At 47.2% G+C, this 18,661-nt stretch overlaps 1 protein-coding gene across 1 annotated transcript in view; it reads left to right on the top strand.

Annotated features, from left to right (window-relative positions):
* Positions 1–18,661, top strand: part of LOC127574488 (fibrocystin-L-like) — a 140,967-nt gene that overhangs the window by 72,282 nt on the left and 50,024 nt on the right. Inside the window, 10 exon segments of the mRNA XM_052023512.1 lie at positions 1,065–1,229; positions 3,812–3,933; positions 5,387–5,519; positions 7,378–7,552; positions 8,661–8,803; positions 8,998–9,102; positions 12,326–12,514; positions 13,137–13,307; positions 16,347–16,576; positions 17,363–18,350. Of these exon segments, the coding sequence (XP_051879472.1) occupies positions 1,065–1,229; positions 3,812–3,933; positions 5,387–5,519; positions 7,378–7,552; positions 8,661–8,803; positions 8,998–9,102; positions 12,326–12,514; positions 13,137–13,307; positions 16,347–16,576; positions 17,363–18,350 (2,421 nt within the window).

Raw genomic sequence — 18,661 nt, 5'->3', positions numbered from 1 at the left:
GGTAGGTGTAGGTGTAGGTGTGGGACAGTGCAGTCCGGGCAGCTGAGAAGGGAACTGCCCCTCGGTTTCTTTAGAAGCACAGGAAGAGGCCACAGCTCCATCTGTCCGCTGCCTTCAGCCGATCCTGTTTCCCCGTGCTGTCCACGTCTCAATGAGCCCCAAATATTTCCACAATTCCCCTTGAAGGTGCGATGGTCCCTGCCTCTCCCTGAGGCAGACCACTCCGTTCATACTCGACCTGTGAGTAACAATGTTCCCCTACTCCCCCTCCACATACAGTGATGAGCTCGGGTTTGAGCGAGTGGATCACTGGTATTGAGGAGAGGATCACTGACCTGTGGGATTGGGCAAGTGGATCACTGGGCTCAGGATTGGGGAGTAGATCACAGGGTTTGGGATTGGGTGAGTGGATCACTGGGATAGCTGGTGACGATACTGAACTTTCATTTATTCAGCCATTCTTGGTGCTTTAGTTGCAATTGGTTCATGAATTAAGCAACATCATCGTCAAACTGTTAATATATGGGGATTGTGACTGAGCAAAATATTCCAGGGGGACTGAACAAATATAACCAGATATAATGTGATCTCAAGACACACTGCGGGTATTAACAGGGACTTAAGGCTTGTTCAAAGCTGAAAGCAAAGCCCTGTACTTTCTGTAAATTTGAAATAAAACCAGAAAAGGTTGGGGATGCTGGCAGATCAGGCAGGGTCTTTGGAGAGACACAGAGTAAGCGTATTAGGATAAACTTTTCATCAGAATGGGGATTAATTTAGAGATTAACACATCTAAACATGTGGAGAAAGGGGTTGGATTGGAGCAGAAGGGAAGGTCTGTGATAGGCTGGAGGGCAGGAGAGAATTCAGGGGAAGGTGCAAAGGGGTAATAATGTGGGCAATTAAAGGAGCTGGGAACAGGACAATTAAAGCAGATCAGAATGGGAACTAAAAAAGCTGGAGTAACACTTTGTTTTACTCTGGAGGGTTATATTAAAGGGAAGAACCACCTTTCATTGTTGATTGATTTTGATGATTTGATTTCTCTTTTATTTTGCCATCAGATACTGAAATTACCTGTCTGATCGGGCCACCCAACACCACAGTGGCCCCAATTACTGTCTACGTCGCCGAGCTTGGCTTTGCAAAGCACTCAGGCAACCAGGCATTTTCTTTCACCTATGAACTGGAGGTTACTGGCATTTCTCCTTCCACAGGCAGTACTGAAGGTAATGACTGTGAAATAAATGAGCAGCCGTTTAGTTCATCGTTAAGGCAGTAGACTGTCCTGTTCATTAATACTTAAAACCTCTGCATGAGAAGTGCACAGGTGCTTAACATGACCAAAAAATATTAATATTAAGTTTAAAGTTTCCAGTGAACTACATTTTGTGCAAGGTTCTGCTGTGTTCATTAGGCTCACTGAAAGTGCAAGTGGCCTCTGGCAGCTTCGTGTAAAACATTCCATAAAACAAGCTTTTCATTTCATCCTCATGGCAGGCATAATTCTACGGTAACAAGGACGCATGAGTTTTTCTCACTTGGGTATCAAATGTCACTGTGAGTTAGAGCAGCAGATAAACAAGGTGGTTAAACTTGCGAAAAATAGCCAAAAAAAATGGACAGTCGACGTTTCAGGTCAAGACCCTTCATCTCGACCCGAAACGTTGACCGTCTATTTCCCTCCATAGATCCTGCCATACCCACTGAGTTCCTCCAGTGTTTTGTGTGTTGGTCCATACATGTAGCTATTGGGCATGCTAAGGATTGAACGATGGTAAACCTTGCAATAAATCTTCTACAAGATGAATTTCAGAGACTTCAGTGCTCATTTATCGTATAAAACCAGTCTCACTCAGCTAATGTTTACTCATCCATTAACATTCTGTTTAGTAAAAAGTAAGCAGCATCTGTGGGGGAAAAGGAATTGTCAACATTTTGGGTTGAGACCCTGCATCAGTTTCTACTGTGTAGTAAACGTGTTTTAAATGGACTGCTTCTTGTGTTGAAGATTTGGGTGTACAGGACACAGGTGCTGAATTAGCAGGTGCCACTCACTAAGGAGGACTATAACAGACTGCAGCAGGGTACGGTCAAGGTGTTGGGATGGGTGATACCATGGCAGAGGGAACTTAATGCAGAAAAATGTGGACCGTTAATTTTCGGTAGGAAGAATGAGAGGTGATGTGAACTTAAGAGCATCATTCCGAAAGAGTTACAGGATCAGGGAGAAAGTCTGGTCTGTCCATGACTCCAAGACATCTGTAACTGTCTGGCCTGTCTATGGCTACAGACGTCTATTCCTAGCCTGGCCTGTCCATGACTCCAGATCATCCAAACCCATCTGAGCTGTCTATGACTACAGACGTCTATACACGTCTAGCCTGTCTATGACTACAGATGTCTGTATCCATCTGGTCTGTCCATGAGTACAGATGTCCGTACCTAGTCTGGCGTGTCCGTGTCTCTTGGCCCCATCACTTGAATAACTGCCATGAATTGGCTGAGCAAGTCTCTTATCCAATGAGTCTCAGACCCCAAAAAGTGAATACATCAAAAAAAAATTAGTTTCCCAATCGTGAATAAAGCTCACAAAGACTTGCCCTTTATAGTGCCATTCCTGGCCTCCAGATCTCCAGTGAACTGTGCAGACCACACCACAATATAGCAAGCTCACAGTATGGAGAAAGACATGATACTGGTATTTTGACATGTGCAGCCTGTCCCATGAAATACAACCTGGGGTTAGAGCAAGGTCATTCACACTGATGCCAGAAAAGACCAAGTTCAAGGTTATTGTCATGGGCATACATACCCAGGGTATAAATGCCATGAAGATTATCTTTCTGAGGTACGTTACAAACATAAGTTAACATAAACTTAAGTTAACATAAATTTCATAACCTACATAGTATAAACAAAATAAACAATGACACAAGTGTAAGATTGAGAGAGAGAGAGAGAAGAAAGAACACCAAAGTAGTGTCAAGGTTTTTCAGGTCAGTTCAAGAACCTGATGGCAGTGGGAAAGAACCTAGAGGTTTGGGTCTTCAGGCTCCTGTACCTCCTGCCTGATGGCAGCATCGAGAAGAGGGCACGGCCCGAATGGTGGGGCTTCTTAATGATGGATGTCGCCTTCCCGAGACATCGCCTCTTGTAGATGTCCTCGATGGTGGGGAGAGCTGTACCAGTGATGGAACTGGCTGATTCCACCTCTCTCTGTAGCCGCTTGCATTCCTGTACATTGGAGTTCTCATACCGGGCCGTCATGCAACCAGTCAGAATACTTTACACTGTACATCTGTAGAAGTTTGTCAGAGTCTTCGATGTCATGTTGAATCTCCTTAAACTTCTAAGAAAGTAGAGATATTGTTGTGCCTTCTTCGTGGTTGAATGTGTGTGCTGGGCCCAGGATAGATGGTCCTAGATGTTGACACCCAGGAACTTGAAGCAGCTCATCCTTTCCACCAGAAACACTTCAGTGAGGACTGGTGCATGTTTGTCTTCTCTCAGAGACAGTGGACATCTGAACAATCCCTAAGTGACGGTGGATGATTGGGCTCAGAGAAATTTAAGTCCAGATGTTAGGTTTAGTAAATTTTTGTGGTATGGGGAATAGAACACAGCTGGAGGGTGGGTCACTGAAGTGGATCCAGTATGATGGTAGAATAGCTCAAAGGGCTGATTGTCCCTTGCAGCAGTGTCACCCGGATGACCCATGAGTGGCAGTGCTGGAATTCGAGCCCAGGTGCCAACGTCTCTCCTGGCCTTTCACCGCGAGCACTGACCTGCCCTTCTGTTTCTGCTTCAGGTGGGACCGTTCTGACAATATCTGGCACTGGTTTCACTTCCGGGACAGTGGTTTTAGTTGGAGAGAAGCTCTGCCTCCTCCTCACACAAAGCCCTGTCGAGATAACCTGCAGCACGCCAGATGTGAGTGGGCCATGCTCCTTGTAGAGGCAGGGAGGGTGTGGGTGAAGGGTGGGTCTGGGGTGGGTGTGGGTGGGTGGGGTGCGGAGGATTCAGTGGGGTGGAGGGGTGCGTGTGGGTGAGGGTGGTGGAGGAATATGTGTGGGTGGAGTGGAAGGGTGTGTGTGTGTGTGTGTGTGTGTGGGGAGGAGGGGGTTTGGTGTGTGTGTGTGGGGAGGGGGGGTTTGGTGGATGTGTGTGTGTGTGGGGGGGGTGAGGGGGTTTGGTGTGTGTGTGTGTGTGTGTGGGGAGGACGGGGTTTGGTGGGTGTGTGTGTGTGTGGGGAGGAGGGGGTTTGGTGGGGGTGTGGGTGTGTGTGTGTGTGTGTGTGTGTGTGTGTGTGTGTGTGTGTGTGGTGGAAGGTGAGTGGTTTCTGGCTCTCACTGTGCCTGACCCCCGCTCCCCCTTCTATATACAAGTGAATGTTGTATGGGTGAGTTGTTGAGCCAGGTTCAAGCCCCACCACAGCAGTTTGTTTCCCCTGGTCTGTCCCAGCTCCCCGCCTCCCTCCTTCACATAATGTGACCTTGCAAGCTCTCACTCCCACTGGGAGCATCCTTTGGGAATGTGGATGCATAATTCCCATGGTTTACGTCCTTTCTCTTATTGAGAGTGTATATATAACTCTACAGATTTACCGATGTAATTCTGGAACACAATATGCACGTTCCTGACTATGTAATTGCTCTGTATTGAATGATTGGGATTTTAGCAATGAAATGAACCCATTTATTTTGGAAGGATACTCCTTCCTGTAACAGGGAGTGTGTGGAATTTCACACAGACATTTGGACCTGATGTTCACTGGGTGTAACATGAGTACAGTGATCGCCTCAGGGTTCCCCTCAGAATATGGAGCCCCATCATCACAGAATGATTCTCCCTAAGGGCCGGTTTCTGTCTCCATCCATCAGCCCTGTCACAAAGTGCCTGGAAATATAATAATTATGTCAAGACATAATAAATGTTGGCTGTAGTGGGGAGGTGCAAGGGGAACTAATTCAGTTGGATGTCATAAATCATGGTCTCGAGCCGTCCAATGGTCCTTAACTTCACCCAAACACATAATCCATGAAATATGAAGCATGCTTAGAGGAGATATAAATATTTATAAGAGTGAGTTGCAGGTTCTGCTGGAGCTCCACTCACCTTGTGTAAGATTCATGAAAATAATTACCAGGTAGGCTGACTGATACACACAGCCCTGGTTGTAAATCAGATGCCAGCACGAATCCTAGATCACGTTTACTGGTGTGGGCTGCATGTTAATTATACCGCAACATCCCTCAGAGTGACAGTTGAAGTTATTCAGGGTTTTATTGGAGCTTACTTAACTTTCCATTTGATTACGTTTCGACTGCTCAGTAAAATGACTTGAGAGATCATTTAATTTCCTTTCCTTCCTTGCCCCCTGCAGGCACCCGTTGGAGTGGCCAATATCTCTGTGTTGACTAATGAAACATACAGCACATTGCCCTTCATTTTCACTTACACAGAGGTGAAGATGCCGGTAATCTTGCAAATAACTCCCACGGCAAGCAGTGCGGCAGGTATGTCCATCACTAGTGCAGGGTCCAGGATCCAGGATCTGTCAGTGGTTGGCCTTAAACGTTCCAGGAGCACTGGAGAGGGTGCAGAGGAGACTCACCAGGACATTCAGCAACAAATAATCTGCTGGAGGAACTCAGTGGGTCGAGCAGCACCTGTGGGAGGAAAGAGTGTATCCTGATGCAGGGTCTTCACCCAAAACGTCGACAATTCCTCCGCCCCCACAAATGCTGCTTGACCCACTGAGGCCCTGCAGCAGATTGTTTGTTGTTCCAGATTCCAGCATCTGTGGTCTCTTGTGTCTTCAGGAGGATGTTGCCAGGATTGGAGGACTTTAGTTATGGGGAAAGATGGGTTAGGCTGGGCTTGTTTTCCCTGGAGCGAAAGAGGCTGAGGGCTGATCCGACAGAGGTGTATAACATTATGAAAGGCATAGATCAGGGGAGATAGAGTCATTTTACCATGGTAGGAGTATCAAAAACAAGGGGGTGTAGACTTAAGATGAGAGAGAGGAGATTTAAAGGGGATCTGAGGGGTAAATTTGTTTTACACAGATTTACAGTGGTTGATATCTGGAACTTGCTGCCAAAGGAGGTGGTTGAATCAGATACAATCACTATGTTTCAGAGGCATTCAGGCACACTCTTGGGCATAGACGAGGCATAGAAGGATACTGGCCTAATGTGGGCAAATGGGATGAGTGTGGATGGGCAAAAAGGTCGGCATGGATGTTGTGGGCCAAAGGGCCTGGTTCTGTGCTGTATAACTCTGAGTCCAACCCTGCTCACGCTTGCAGTCAATTTTGTCTGCTCTCCAATGAATTTGGGTGTTTACCCTTAGGAGGGAGCATGGGGCCAGGGGTAGATGTAGGGGCAGGAGGCTGGGGAGAGGCTGTTGTTATGGACTCAGTGAAAGTCCCTTTAAGATAGAGAGTGTGTGTGTATGTGTGTGTGGGGCGTGCTTACGTCAATAGAAGATAAAGGACGTAATGACGTTGTTGAAGAAGTAAGAAGAAGAAGAGAGAAAGAGAAGGGAGAGAGACACCAGCCTGCTTGTTTTCTCTATCGATGGATGAGAAACAATAACTGTGTTTGCCACTGAAATCCATGTATGGAAGTTGGAAGTAATCCGGTGGAGTTCACTTTGTTGCTGACCTGTAGAAGGAAACAGGTATTTGTGTGTGGACGACCACGGTTCGGATGCTTTTCGGGGTGAGGAAGTCACTACCGAGTAAACACTGAAGTGTCGTTTGGGTTCCATCGTGGAACATTTGGATTTCGTATGTACTCTCTCTATGTTTTTCTACATCTACATCTTATCTTCAGACAACGGTGGTTGTTGAAGAAGCCCTTGCTCATGTTTCACCTTATGGCTTGCGGAACTGAACTTTAAGAACCATTCAGGAACTGGGAGTTTTGGACTTTGTCACACACACACACGAAGAGTTTAGTTTTGGGGTTAACGTTCGAGGTTTAACATTTTTGAATTCTAACATACTAACATTTTTACTTTTATTTTACGTATTATCATAAGTAGTGATTAATAAAATAGTTTTTAACACTGAATCATGCTCAGTGTGTTTCTTTTGTTGCTGGTTTGTGACACTGTGGTGTGGGGTGGCAATGGGAGGCTGAGGTGAGGGTAGGAGGCCGGGGATGGGGTAAGAGGCCGGGGATGGGGTAAGAGGCCGGGGATGGGGTGAGAGGCTGGGGATGGGGCCTGAAGTCCAAGGGAGGAGGCCAGGGAAGGAAGACAACAGCAGCGGCCAGGTGCAGCGATCCCAAGGGTCACTGGTGGACTGATCACCTTTGGTACCAGGTGGAAAGGGCAGCCTAACCACGTTAAAAATTGCCTTGGTAGGTGGTTCCAGCCTGACAATCCACGGGTCAGACTTTGGCAGCAGATCCGGAGACAGCCGTGTGTTCGTTGGGAACTCGGAGTGTCCGATCCTTCAGTGGTGGGTCAACAACATCACCTGTCGGCTGCCCAGCCTCCCCCCCGGAGAGTACACAGTACGGACACACGCCCCTGACAGGTAGGTCAGGTCTCGGGACAGTCTGTAGGAGACGGGCAGAATGTCAGACACATTCTACGCACAGTGCAGCCGAAGTCCCCATCACCCTCCCTCCCTAAACACACTCCTTCCCCCTCTCTCCCAGTCCCATCTCCATCCCTGAACACACCTCCTCCCCCTCCCATCTCCTTGATCCTCCAGTTCTTCCACCTCACCTCCTCCTCTCCCTCCTCCCACATCCTCCACCCAACCCTCCCCTAGGCCCACCCGGACCCGACTCAACCACAGATGAGCTAATTCACCACAGCCTTTGGCTACAAGGACTTGAACAAAAATGTTTAAAATCTCCTGAACCTGGCCTCTGTACCCCAATAGAACACTTCCATCTGGTTTTATACTCATTTTCACCAATTTTAAAATCAAATTTCCCACAAGTGCTGGCTTGAACCTTGAGACTGATATGTTTGTGACAAGCCAGCTTGCAGTTTACACTGCACAGGGTTAGCAGCCTCACACAGTTCAAGAATCTCCACAGCAAAAATGCTTAAAGCTTCAGATTTTAAACCTTCGTCCTGATGGTTCTGGTTCATGACAATTTTGCTATCTCTAAATATGTTTGGGAGGACACGCGGGAGGGAGGTGGGTGTTAGAATGAGGAGTGGGGGAGGGAGGAGGAGGAGGGGACAGCATAGGGATGGGAGGGAGGACGGATAGGGAGGAGAAGGAATGGATGGAGGAGGGATAGGGAGGGAAGGGGAGGAATGGGAAAGAGGAGGAGGAGAGGAGAGAGTAAGGATGGGAGGGAGGGAGGGATGGAGGTGGGATGGGAGGTGGGTTGTATAATTGGGTGTTAACGTTTTCAGTCTGTTGTATGATTAGAAAGTGAGGATTTGGTCTGTTTCATTCCTCTCTCGGTGAGGTTTTATGCTTTATTACAGTGGATGCTTTGGGTGGAAGTTCACCCTGGGTTGCACGATCTGAATGTGTGACACAGGAGTGAATGCACGTTGTACAATGTCAGTAGAAGCAAATTTCGGAAGCTAAGTACCGTACATCTCCACCACTGATGATACTTCAGCACACATGAAAAACTGGTTTCTACCCCTTTGTCTTTTATCTTTCACTGCAGCAGCATTGCGAATGTTTCCATTGAGTACATCTTGCGTGTAACAGGAATGACCCCCAGGCTGGGTTCGCTCCATGGGGGCACAACAATCACCATCTCTGGGGCTGGTTTCAGTCCCATCACAGAGGATAACACTGTCCACCTCGGTAAGTTTGTGATAAGTTGCAGTACCTCTCACTGAAGGCTTCAACTGCCTTGTACCTTCAACCATTTTTACCCTATATTCAAACCCTGTTAGCACGTGTAACTTAAAATTCCACCTTAACCTTTTTTGACAAAACATGATCTGATTGAAGTAGTTCTGTCTGTTCTGCGTCACTGTAATGTCTGATGTTTACAGACTCCATTCGATGTCCCATAACCTTTGCTGCACCCAATGTGCTGGAGTGTGTTCTTGGTCCAACTGGCAGAAGTTTCATCATCACCAACAATGGCAGCCATCCAAGTAGGTGGTAACCTCGCGAGGATTTCTGTCCAGTCCGTGCTGGAGCCCACCCCGTCTCTCCACGCTCTAATTGAGAGCAGTGCAACAGGAGGTCACTCAGCCTTTAACCTGTTCTGTGATTCATTTAGGTTGTGGCTGATCTAAATCTTAACTCTTTGGTATTGGTTTATTATTGTCACTTGTACCGAAGTACAGTGAAAAGCTTGTCTTGCATACCGATCGTACAGGTCAATTCATTCCACAGTGCAGTTACATTGAGTTAGTACAAAGTGCATTGATATAGTACAGGTAAAAACAATAGCAGTACAGACTAAGTGTCACAGCTACAGAGAAAGTGCAGTGCAATAAGGTGCAAGGTCACAACAAGGTAGATCATGAGGTCAGAGTCCATCTCATTGTATAAAGGAACCGTTCAATAATCTTATCCTAGTGGGGTAGAAGCTGTCCTTGTCTGGTGGTACATACCCTCAGGCACCTGTATCTTCTACCCGATGGAAGAGGAGAGAAGAGAGAATGTCCCAGGTGGGCGGGGGCTTTGATTATGCTGGCTGCTTCACCAAGACAATGAGAAGTAAAGACAGAGTCCAAGGAGGGGAAGCTGGTGTCCGTGATGTGCTGGGTTGTGTCCACAACTCTCTGCAGTTTCTTGCGGTCCTGGGCAGAGCAGTTGCCATACCAAGCCATGATACAACTCTACTGACTCTAATAAATTGCCTCGTTGACTCCACTGACTTGCCTTAGTTCTGCAACACCTAGTATACAAGAACCTAACAACCTTGACTCCAGGTGGTCCCTTGCACCAACTGCCCATTGGGGGAGAGAACATAGTAGAAGAACGTCAGAAATAGAATCAGGAGTCGGCCTTTCAGCCCTGAGCCTGCTCCACCATTCAGATTACCTCTGATCCTCTATCTCAGCATCACTCTCCTGCACTTACCCCGTATCCTGTGGTTCTCTGAATATCCAAAAGCCTGTCGATCTCTGTCTTGAGTGCACTCAGCAACTGAGTCTCCGCCGCCCTCTGCAGGAGAAAATTCCAAAGAACTCACCACCCTCTGGATAGAGAAATGTCTTCTCATCTCCTGACTGGTCTCTGATCTGACATCCCTGCACCTACACTCTCGAGCCCCTTAAGAATTTTGTATGTTTTGTATCTCCTCCCACTCTTATATAAAATACAAGATTCAGGTCTGCTTAATGTGTGCTATATGACAAATCATCTAGCTCAGGAATCAATCTGGTGAACCTTCACTGCACTCCTATCACAAACGTATCCTTCCTTAGGTAGGGAGAGCGCACCTGCACACAGTGTTCCAGATACGCTCTCACTGGACCCTTTCTCCTCTTGTACTCAATCCTCTTACAATAAAAGCCAATAATCCATTTGCCTCCCTATTGCTTGCTGTAACTGTGTGTTCATTTCCTGTGATTTGTGTACAAGGACACCCAGGTCCCTCCGAACACCAACCCCTCTCAATCTCTCACTTTAAATATGCACTTTTCTTCTATTTTTCTCCACCAAAGATAATAACCTTACATATTTTCACATTATTTTCCACCTGCCATGGCTTTAGCCATTCACAACCAATCTATATACCCCAAAACATCTGTTTTCCTCACAATCCCTACCTTCACTCAGCTTTAGAGCATTATGGATATATTACACTTGGTCCCATCATTCATCTCATTGATCGTGAACAGTTCAAATTATGAGAGGCATAGACAAGGTGGACAGTAAAGTGTCTTTTCCCCAGGTTAGGGGAGTCCAAAACTAGAGGGCATAGGTTTAGGGTAAGAGCTGAAAGATTTAAAAAGGACCTGAGGGGCAACTCTTTCAGACAGAGGGCGGTGAGTATGTGGACTGAGCTGCCAGAGGAAGTGGTGGAGGCAGGTACTATAGAATCATTAAGAAGCACTTGGATAGGTACATGGAGGGGCGGGACTTAAAGGGATATGGCCCAAAAGCAGAAAATTGGGACTAGCTGGGTGGGCACCGTGGTCAGCATGGACTGGTTGGATTGGCGGGCCTGTATCCGCACTGTATTGCTCTATGACTCTGATAACGTTTGATGGTTCTGGGCCTGTACTCATTGGAGTTTAGAAGGATGAGGGGGGATCTCATTGAAACCTACTGAATATTGAAAGGCCTGGATAGAGTGGATGGGGAGAGGATGTTTCCAGTAGCGGGAGAGTCTAGAACCAGAGGGCAGAGCCTCAGAATTGAAGGATGTCCCTTCAGGACAGAGATGAGGAGGAATTGCTTTAGCCAGAGGGTGGTGAATCTGTGAAATTCATTGCCACAGTTGGCTGTGGAGGCCAAGTCACTGGGTGTATTTAAAGCGGAGGTTGGTAGGTTCTTGATTAGTAAGGGCATCAAATGTTATGGGGAGAAGGCAGCAGAATGGGGTTGAGAGGGAAAAATAAATCAGCCAGGGTTGAATGACAGAGCATACTCAATGGGTCGAATAGCCTAATTCTGCGCCTATGTCTTATGGTCTTATCACAGCTGAGCCATCAGCATGAATCCTGTGATACCTGCACACAGTCTCCCGGCCAGAAAATGACCCATTCATTCATACTTTCTGCCTTCTGTCCTTTAACCAGACCTCAGTCCACGCCAGTGTATTACTCTGCTCCCATGTGCGCTGATAAATTCTTGTGTGGCACCTTATCAAAGACCCTCTGAAAGTGCAGATACACCATATCCACGGGCTCCCCATGATTCTATTCTGCCAGTTACAATCTCAGAAAGCTCAGATCAATCGCACACGATTTCCCTTTTATCATTCTATGTTGATCTGCCCAATCCTTCCCTGCAATCTTCCTTAATAACATTTTCCCTTCTACTGATTTCAGCCAAATGGTCTGTAATTCTCTCTCCCTCCTTCCATAAGTAGTGGGGCTCCAGATTTGCATTCTCCTCTGTGTGGGAGAATGTTTTCTGAGTTGTCTGAATCTAATTCAAAGACCATCCCTTCATGTTCTGGATTCCATGAGTTCAGCTTGGAGACAAATGTCAAAAATAGATGGATAATCTGTTTTATGTGATGTGTTCTGAGTTTAGGGAGTAAGCCCTTGCATTGAGAGCAAAAATATTTCTCTCCATTGGGAAATGTCAGTGATTGAAGTTTAAAGTTACGTAAGTTCTGATTCACAGATCTTATTATTGCAACTGATGTTTTATCTCTTGAGCTGATCTGCTGACTATTTTTCTTTCGGACAGCACTGGGAGTTGGGTACAGCTGGAATCCATCAATACTCGATATCCTTGTCGGGGACACAGTGCACTGGCAGTGGGAGGCCCCACCTCTCGTCCAGGGCTTGAGCTACCGAGTCTTCAGTGTCTCCGGGCCCAGTGATGTGAATTACAAAGGCAAAGGGTTTATGAGTGGAGATACCGGCACTCCAGCAGGCAAGTACCCCATCCGTGCCTTTAATTTGGCTGTAAACTCCAGCCGATGTATACAGGGCCTCGTCATGTGCCTAAAGTTTGTCTTTGTTAGTTTTTAGTTTTAACAGCAGTTCTTCTGTGTGTTATGAATAATAATTTCATTCACTCTGTGGAACTAAATAGAGCTCAGACATGGGGAAATGTTTCAGCAGTGACTGGTTTTTCTCCAGCACCTATCACAGCCTCAGGATATCCCAAAGTACTTTCCGGCCAATGACACCCTTCTGAAGTATCACTGCAGAAAACCTAGAAAGATTTCAGTTAAAATCAGTTGAAGTGATGTTGGATGGCAGATCAGGGCACTGGGGAGAACTTCCCTGCTCCTCCTCAAGCACTTATCTGCACCAATCCTACACTCATTTCCTTTTATTCTCTCCATGTTCCCATCTACACCTGCAACCTTAGGGTCTCTTAAACCTCTCTGCCCTGTTTCCTGCACTATCACAATAACTATTTCCAGAAGTCTTTCATTGGCCGTCAATTGCTTGGAGACATCCTGAGATCTTGGAAGGTGATACATAAATGCAAAGTTTTCTTTCTTGCTCTGATTAAGCTGACTGAGCAATTTTGTTTCTCCGTGTAGGTTCTTTCTCCCACCGCTTCACCTCCCCTGGCTCATTTTTCTACAGCAGCGGTTACATCGACCAGAAGAACAAGATCTTCCTGCAAGGCGTGGTGCATGTGAGGGCAGCAGAGGAGAGGTCCTTAAATCTGCATGTTTCTGTAGCTGGGATTGAGGCAGAATATCCACCTGGTGAGCTCATTCACTTTCAGTCTGCAGCTTTTCAGGCCCAGTGTGTTGTAAGGCAACAGCAGGACCGGGTTAATGGCAATCCTCTCGGACCACCTGGCTGGGTTACATTTGTCGCTATTAAACAGGTCACCCATTACGTGAGGCATCATTTACACTAGTGTTGTCCAATAGTCATCACGGCCTGCTCAACATGCGGCTAAACGAATACTAATTTAGCAATGTGTGCTAATTTCAGTAGAGTACACCTTGTGGACAAGTGGACCAATGTTCTCCAATCATGGTAATTGCCTGTGGAAGTACATTACAGCCATTCAGTGACCAAGGAGTGGCTAACCATTGAAGAAAAGCAGAAAGGAATCTCAAAGCCCACAACCAAGCATATGTGGATGGAGGGACATAGATGACAGGATCTTCACTGTTGTCCGTCAATCAATGCTTTCCCCAGAGTGTGTCTGGGTGAGCACAAGGTGGTGTAACCTCTGGAATGGGGCTTGAACACACAGCCTTTCTTGTTCAGATATCTACTGACCCTCAGCTGGCACTGAGCAAATGAGACCAGTGACACTGCCTCACAGTTCCAAAGAGCCAGGTTCAATCCTGACCTTGGGTGCCATCGATGTGGAGTTTGCATGTTCTCCCTGTGACCGCGTGGGTTTCCCCTCATTTGCTCCAGTTTCCCACATCTCAAAGACATACAGGTTGGTGGGTTAATTAGTTGCTATAAATTATCCCTCGTGTGTGGGTGAGGGGTGACATCCTGGGGCAAGGGTAGTCAATGGGAATGTGGGAAGAATAAAATGGGATTAGTGTAAATGGGTGCTTGATGAGTTGGTGTGGACTCAGTGGGCAGTGTTACCAGGCTGTATGACTCCGAGTCTGTCAGCCACTGTCAGAAGTGATAAACCAACAGTAGAAAGCATCAAACAAAACTCTACCATGAATTTTTTCCCTTCGTAACTTGGAGTAACTTTGAGCAAGGTGAAGGAAGGTAATGGACACGCCTCCTGCACAGAATATCCCTGATAAATGCAAGTATTGTTAGTTAATCTGTGGTGTATTAATTTAAAAATAATTCACAATCTGTATTGTGAATTAATTTAGTGGATTGAAATAACATTTAGGGAGACAATTTCAGAGCTTGAATCCCAGGCAACTGAAGTTGCAGCTACCAATGAGTGAAATCCAGACTGATCAAGAGGCCAGAACTGGAACAGTACATGTTGCCATATTAAGCACACCTATAAGGCCATTTGGCCCCACCACTCTATGCTGACATTTATGGTCCATTTGAACCTCCTCCTGTCTTTCTTCATCTAAGTCTGTAAGTGTCCCTCCCCACTCAACTACTTGTCCATTCATCTCAATCCCTCCCAATGGGAGCAAATCCCACATTCTCACTGCTTTTGAGATAGAGAACTTTGTCCTGAATTCCCTGGGAGATTTTCAGGTGACCATCTTACATTGACAGCCTGGGGTTGTGCAATTTCTGACACATGGAAACATTCTCTCTGCACCCCCTCCATCAGAATCTTCCTTGGTGAACAACTACCCTTTACTCTCAGCTCTCTGTTCTGAGGACAACCAGCAATCCTTTCTACTGCTTGTCCTGACTTCACATTCACTGTCATTTGTCTATTTTATCAATAGCCTAAAAAATCTGGATAAATTCCATCTACTACATTACCATTATTTATCTTCTCTGTTACTTCTTCAAATATGTAATATGGTAGGTCAAGTAAAACTTCCCACCTTGAAATCTATTATTATACTTTTTATCCCTAGACGTTCTTCTGGTCTTTCCTTTAGCGGGATTCCATTATCTTTTCACCACCAATGTTTGCTGATAGGTCTACAATTCCCTGGACACATTCTGTCCCCTTTCTAAAGTATAGGTATTACCTCAGCTCTCCACCAGTCCTCTGGATCTGCACCTTCTAATGAATTATTCAACATTTGCACCGAAACCTTTGCTACCTCTTCCTTAGATTCCTTGAAAATATGTGAATGTAATCCATCCAGACCAAGGATTTTAACCGACTCTGAGTTTAATTAGCTTCTTTGAAAGCAAATATGTAGGTGAGGAAAACCATTAAGAGACAAATGGTATGTTGACCTACAGAGGATTAGAGCTCAGGAGTAAAGATGCGGTTCCACAGTTATACAGGGCCTGAGTGAGACCACACCTGGAGGACTGTGCACAGGCTTGGTCTCCTCACCTAAGGAAGGATATCCTTGCTGTTGAGGGAGTGCAGCAGAGGTTCACCAGACTGGTTCCTGGGATGGTGGGACTATTGTATGAGGAGAGATTGGGTTGACTCAGACGGTATTCACTGGAGATTGGAAGAATGAGTGTAGTTCTCATTAAAATCCCTGACAGGGCTCGGCAGGGATGAGGGAGAATGGTTCCCTGCGTGGAGAAGGCTGGAACCAGGCTCATGGTTTCAGAATATGGGGTGATACATTTGATACTGAGAGGTGGAGCGATTTCTTCACTTAGAGGGTGGTTCACCACTGGGGTTCTTGCCCACAGTCGGCTTTGGCACCGGGTTATTGGATATATATCAGGAGTAGATAGATTTTTGGACACACAAGGCTGAGGGTGTTGATACAGAGGATCACCCATGATCATATTGAACAGTGCAGCAGGTTCAAAGAGCCCAATGGCCTTTTGGTGCTCCTTTTTTGTTGTTTCTTGCTCCCAGATTAGAGGAGCTGCAGGGGGCTACAGAGATGGGGAGGGGTGTGGGACATAGAGGGACTCAGCAGGTCAGGCAGCATCTGTAGAGGGAAATGGACAGTTTTGGGTCAAGACTTCATCTGGACTGAGAATTGTAGAAGCAAGTTCTTGCCAGACCAAGGCAGATGGAGCTCACCAAGCGAGGTTCTGGAAAGGACACATCCAGACCGAGGAACAGGAACCATTTGTATTGCCTCTGGACAACTGCTGTCCATGAATCCAACTGTAGGGACTGGTCTCGATGTGTTGCTTTCCTTGTACCCCATTCCCTGGGCTGACTTCAACATATTCTCTGTCCCCAGGACACTTGGAGGTGGTGCAGTCACAACAGGAGCGCAGTGGTAACTGTACAGCAACCAGCCCCACCTGTCCCCAGACAGTGAACAGCACTTCAGACAGTGGAGGCTTCACATTTCTCCTCTCTCCCTGTTACTCCCCCACCATTAACAGTATCACCCCATCTAACGGGACCCTATACGACAGACTCACCATTGCAGGCACTGGATTCAGCAACATCACCTGTGTTAATGAGGTAATTTGATACAGTTTCATACTTATTCCTGTCTTGGCACTGCAGGCCAGGCCAGCATTTATTACTCATTCCTGAGTGAGAAGGTGCGGGTGAGCCACCTTGTCGAATGGCAGTGGCCTTCTGGTGAAGGTAATGTTGGGGAGGGTGCTCCATGGTTTAGACCCAGTGACAATGTTGTGTTTCAATGTACAAACATTCACAACAGAAGTTCAATATATCCATTATTTATTTATGTAACTACCTGTGAGTTTACCTCTGTAATTGTGTCGTATTGAAGGAAACATCCCAGAGTTAAAGCCAGTGAAGTAGTTCTCTCTCTCTTTATCTTTTTCCCTCTCTCTCTCCCTCCCTGCCTCTCTCTCTCCCTCCCTGCCTCTCTCTCTCTCTCCCTCCCTGCCTCTCTCTCTCTCCATCTCCCTGCCTCTCTCTCTCTCTCTCTCTCTGTCTCTCTGTCTCTCTCTCTGTCTCTCTCTCTGTCTCTCTCTCTGTCTCTCTCTCTGTCTCTCTCTCTGTCTCTCTCTCTGTCTCTCTCTGTCTCTGTCTCTCTCTGTCTCTCTCTGTCTCTCTCTCTGTCTCTCTCTGTCTCTCTCTCTGTCTCTCTCTGTCTCTCTCTGTCTCTCTCTGTCTCTCTCTCTCTCTCTCTCTCTCATATCTAATTTTTAACATGTCTCCCTGGGTTGGACTGCTGCTGATTAGAACGTACTGGTATTGAGGTCAGTCTGACAGTGCAGACTGGGAGTCTACTCCCCAAAATGAGCCTTCATGCAGTTGTGCTATCCTGTTTAGGTGCGGGTTGGAGACCAGCTGTGCGTCGTTGAACACAGTACGGAGTGGGAGCTTCTGTGCCGAGTAGATGCAGGGGGAGAGATGGAGGTTGGGGTGGCAGCCCTGGTGTCAGTGACTGTCCACAACCACGGCTCTGCCATCTCCACACCATCCGACGAATTCAGCCGCCACTTTGTGCTGCTCCCTCACCTGGACAGGGTGACCCCCAGCCTGGGCTCCACCACAGGACGGACCAGGGTCACCCTCACTGGCTCAGGCTTCGGAAAGGACCCCAGTACCATCCAGGTCCTGCTGGCATCTGTGCCCTGCACGCTGGTGTCTGTGAACTACACGCACATCTCCTGTGATTCATCTGCCTCCATTGTCTCCAATGGGTCTGCAAGCGTTTTGGTACGAGGTCTCTTGGCCACGTGTACTGGCTCCTGTGACTTCAACTACACTGAGAGCATCACGCCGAGCGTGCTGACCATCTCTCCGAATGTCCTGGACACCGTCTACACCGAGCTCACCATAAACGGCCAAGGATTTGGCAGCCATGCCGAGATGGTCCTTGTTTTAGTGGGCACTGCCAGCTTTAGACCTGCTGTTGTTACAGACTCCAGCCTGAACTGTACAGTGGGACCACTGCCCGTTGGCCAACACTCCCTCAGGGTTTTGATCTTGGACAAGGGTTTATCTGGCGAGACTCTGTGGGTCACTTCTGCTGCCTCAGCCTCCCTGTTGCCAGCCTCGGGAGGGATTAACGGAGGCACCACCTTGTCCATCACAGGGAATGGCTTCGTCCAGGGAGCCACCACTGTGATGGTTGACGACTCCCCTTGTAGCATTCTCACTGTCACCCCAGGAGAAGTCCAGTGTGTCTCGCCGGCCTGTGGCCCAGGCATTGTCCATGTAAAGGTTAAAGTTCATTCTACTGTGTACCCACTCCTAACGTTCACCTGTAACCAAACAGAGACTCCCACTATTTTTGCCGTCTCTCCAACCACTGGTGAGTGCTCATTGGAACTTCATCCTCTAGCATGCATCTCCAGTCTAAACTGAACCCCTACACAGGGGCTAGTGCCCAGTTCAATACCAACCCAGCACACCGCACCTATTCCACCATCCCTCACCCACACCATCCCCATCCATCTCTAACTATCCCACCCTCCCTCATCTATACCCAACACTCGCCCATCCAATCCGCACCAACCCCAACCATCCTACCTGAACACAAACCATCCTCCCTCCCTCCCTCACCATTCCCCAGCACCCAACCCTCGTCCATCCATCCTCTCCACCCCTCCCTCATCTTTCCCG

This window comes from Pristis pectinata, chromosome 9, assembly GCF_009764475.1.
Source record: "Pristis pectinata isolate sPriPec2 chromosome 9, sPriPec2.1.pri, whole genome shotgun sequence".
NCBI classification, from domain to species: Eukaryota; Metazoa; Chordata; class Chondrichthyes; order Rhinopristiformes; family Pristidae; genus Pristis; species Pristis pectinata.
This window is presented reverse-complemented; position numbering and strand designations above follow the sequence as displayed.